Here is a 3,275-nt window from a genome sequence, read left to right as displayed (position 1 = left end):
AAAATATTTGTTAATCTTTATAAGATTAAATGTGGCAGTGTTTTTACTTGAGTTCTCCTACATTGTATTTGAATGCTAGAGGTCTTCCCCTTTACTTACATGCTTTGATTTTTAAGATTAGGAGATCATTCTTTCATGTTAATATACTATGTTGTTCAGTGTAAGTTGGCAAGACTGATGCTTATCGACTCATGAATTGTGACATTGATGTTACGTTTTTAAATAGAGACAACTTGACATTCATGAGTGCAGATACAACTGTGGTTGTCTGGAAAGTACTTTTCCAAATTTTCATGTATTATCTATTTTTTATTTTGGTTCCTAGTCCTGTTTCATTATTGTTGGATGTTTTGTTTGTGTTTTCTAATTCAGCCTGTCAGCTTCTGTTTAGATCAGGTTTTCTGTGAGGTAAATACCACAACAGGCTCTCTTAAGAGAAAGCAAAGTATATATGCAGGATTTAAATCACTGAAATCAAAGTATCTTGGAAACGTTGAATACTTTCATCTAATACTACCATGGTTATAGACTAAATTCTGTGCAGCAATTTAAAGAAATAAAGTGATTAGATCACCTTTCTACACACAACAGGTAGACGTAGAGGCAACCTCAGACAGCGTGCTGGTCATCTCCTTCTCCGGTTATGTGACGTTAGCAGGGTCTGTAGCACGTGCAGTGTGTGCAGGTCAGGGATTGCCAGTCCATGCTGAACCTGATGATTGGGGTGTAGCATTGGAGGAAGATTTGAGGGATTTTTGTAGGGAATTTTGAGCGCGCTGAAGGGACTCTTGAACTGAAAGAAGGAACAAAATAAGCAAATAATCATCTTCTCCTTTTGAATATTTTGATTAAAACCAGTGTAACAATACAGTTCCATGAAGAAATTAAGCATGTGTGTAAACAAGAGATTGACTCAGAATAGTCTGCCCCAGGGAGGAGGTTTGTGTGAACAGGAGAGTTAAATTGGTGACTAAGTTGTTCTACTGACTTTCTGTTTTACCACTGAGAAAGGTATTTGCAAATATTGCATTTTTCCACTGATTAATTAGTCTGAAGTTGACATAAATTGAGTAGGCATGGTTATTTCTGAAATTATTTTTCTCTGAAGTGCTCTTAAATAATGACTACATTTTTTTTTTTTACAGCTCTGATTATTAACAGGAAAATAACACTTCTGAAACAGAATGTGGCTTACCTTTTGCCTGAAAAGGTGAAATCTTTTCAGACAGAAATGGCTGACAAAGGTGGGAAGATCCTTCCAGGACAGTTGTACATTGAAGTGGAATACGACTATGAGTATGAAGCCAAGGACAAGAAAATTGTGATTAAGCAAGGGGAGAAATACATCTTGGTGAAAAAGACTAATGATGATTGGTGGCAAGTCAAGAGAGATGAAAATTCCAAACCCTTTTATGTGCCAGCACAGTATGTAAAGGAAATACCACGGAAAGCACTGATGCCACCTCTTAAGCAGGCAAGTGTGCTGCCAAATAATGCTTTGAAGTTGACACATGGATTACAGAGATCGACAGAAAATGTGAATAAGTCACCAGAGCTTTCTAGTTTTGGAAAATCTTCTCCAGTTCGAGATGCCAATCAAAATCTGGGACCAAACAATAGCCCTGGTCAAACTCTTGGTTTGAGTCTGGACCTTACCCAGAACAATGGGAAACTTAACAATGAGTTACAATCTCCCAAGGTTTCCAATCAGTATAGAACCATCTCCGTGAGTCATTTCCCCTGCCCAGAGTTTCTGGAAATAGAGAAGACCAGCTTCTTGCATGAACAATCTTGTGATTCCGCAGGAGAAGGCTCAGAAAAAATTCACCAAGATTCTGAGTCTGGAGATGAACTTAGTAGTAGTTCCACAGAACAAGTGCAGGTAAGCTAAAAATGAAAAACCCCAAAATAATGATTCCCGTAGATTTGTGTGGTGTTTGTTTTATTTTTCTCCTTATTGCCATAATGGCTTGCTAATGTTTTGAGATTTATTCCTTATAAATTCATATTGTTTTAAGTAAAAATGCTTTATCTCAGCATGAACGTGTTAGTGGTCAAAACAGTTGATGTGTATAGCTCTGTTCCTTGCAGAAATACTTTTTTGGGGGGATTAATTTGATTTATGTTATCTCGTGATTTCAGAAATGCTTTTGTTCTTTCTTTCTTAAGATTGTTTTGAGATGACACCGAGTTTGGGTTACACTTTCTTGCAGAGGAAGGAAGCCTATTGCAGTAACTCCTCACTTCTTGGCTTTTTGAAATAATAGTGCTAGTTACTGTCAGCTTTTCCTAAGTATGTGTATAGGTAGCACAGGAGCTGTAAATTGATGTATTTGTGGATTTAATAGTTTAAAAATGGTACACTTAAAATTTATATGCCATTTAATTTCTGGCTTGATTGTTTTATTTGTAGAGTCTTACTGTAATGAGTAAGCCCTGCCAGTTCTGCTCTGGATTAAAACTCAAAACATGTGAGTTTGTTAATTAGTATGGAAGAATCTCAGGAATGGTGTACTCCCACTTCAGGCTAAAACTAAGCATTGATGGCCTTTTTCCTTAGTAAAGTGGTTTCTCTTGCTTTCTGTTTATTTATTTTTCACCAAGCCTCCTCCACCCCCACAAAAGATTAGCACTCTGATTTAGATAATCAGGTCACTTCTGGGAACCAAGTTAATTAGTCTATTGTAATCCAGGTTTGTTCTTGAACCAATGATGTATGTGTGCATACACCTAATTATGTATGCATGTATACAGGTAATACTGCCTCCCCATTTTTCTGTAGGGAGATGTTAAATTATTTTAAAATTCTAAGGTTTAAAACTCCTTTGTCTTGAGCTTTCTTACTCCATAATGTGAAACTCTTGTTGCTTGGGTACCAGCTGATCTTCATGGTAAATCCCAGTTGCTAGTGTGTATTCAGAGTACCAAAGGAATTTACTCAAGTGTAGTACTCAAATAAAAGTTGATGCTAACTTTAAAATAAAAATCTTATCGTGGAGGGCTGTGAATCAGTACTTTGCCTTAATTATGTCTTACTAGCAAAGCTGTTTAGTTAATGAGTGTGGGAGGACCTCAAAGTTACAAGATAGACTGGGTGATTTATAGTTTTAAACTGTATGAGCTCATATATATATATTAGAATATATGGAATCAGTAGTTTTTCAATATCCTACTCTACTCTTGGCCTTATTTTTCAAATTCAGAGTTTCTCTTGTTATAGGACTTCATACCTCTAGTATTTATATCTTTTATGACAATTTTATTTTAACTCTTTC

The 3,275-nt window shown here is 36.1% G+C and overlaps 1 protein-coding gene across 1 annotated transcript in view; it reads left to right on the top strand.

Moving 5' to 3' along the window:
- Positions 1-1,231: 1,231 nt before the first annotated feature.
- The window catches only part of LOC104499928 (rho GTPase-activating protein 12-like), a gene marked incomplete at its 3' end in the record, with an annotated part of 25,610 nt that continues 23,566 nt past the window's right edge, over positions 1,232-3,275 (top strand). The window contains exon 1 of the mRNA XM_010143507.1: positions 1,232-1,882. Coding sequence (XP_010141809.1) covers positions 1,232-1,882 — 651 coding nt within the window. The remainder of the gene's footprint in view (positions 1,883-3,275) is intronic.

The sequence above is a fragment of the Buceros rhinoceros genome, unplaced genomic scaffold (assembly GCF_000710305.1).
Source record: "Buceros rhinoceros silvestris isolate BGI_N320 unplaced genomic scaffold, ASM71030v1 scaffold40539, whole genome shotgun sequence".
NCBI lineage: Eukaryota > Metazoa > Chordata > Aves > Bucerotiformes > Bucerotidae > Buceros > Buceros rhinoceros.
This window is presented reverse-complemented; position numbering and strand designations above follow the sequence as displayed.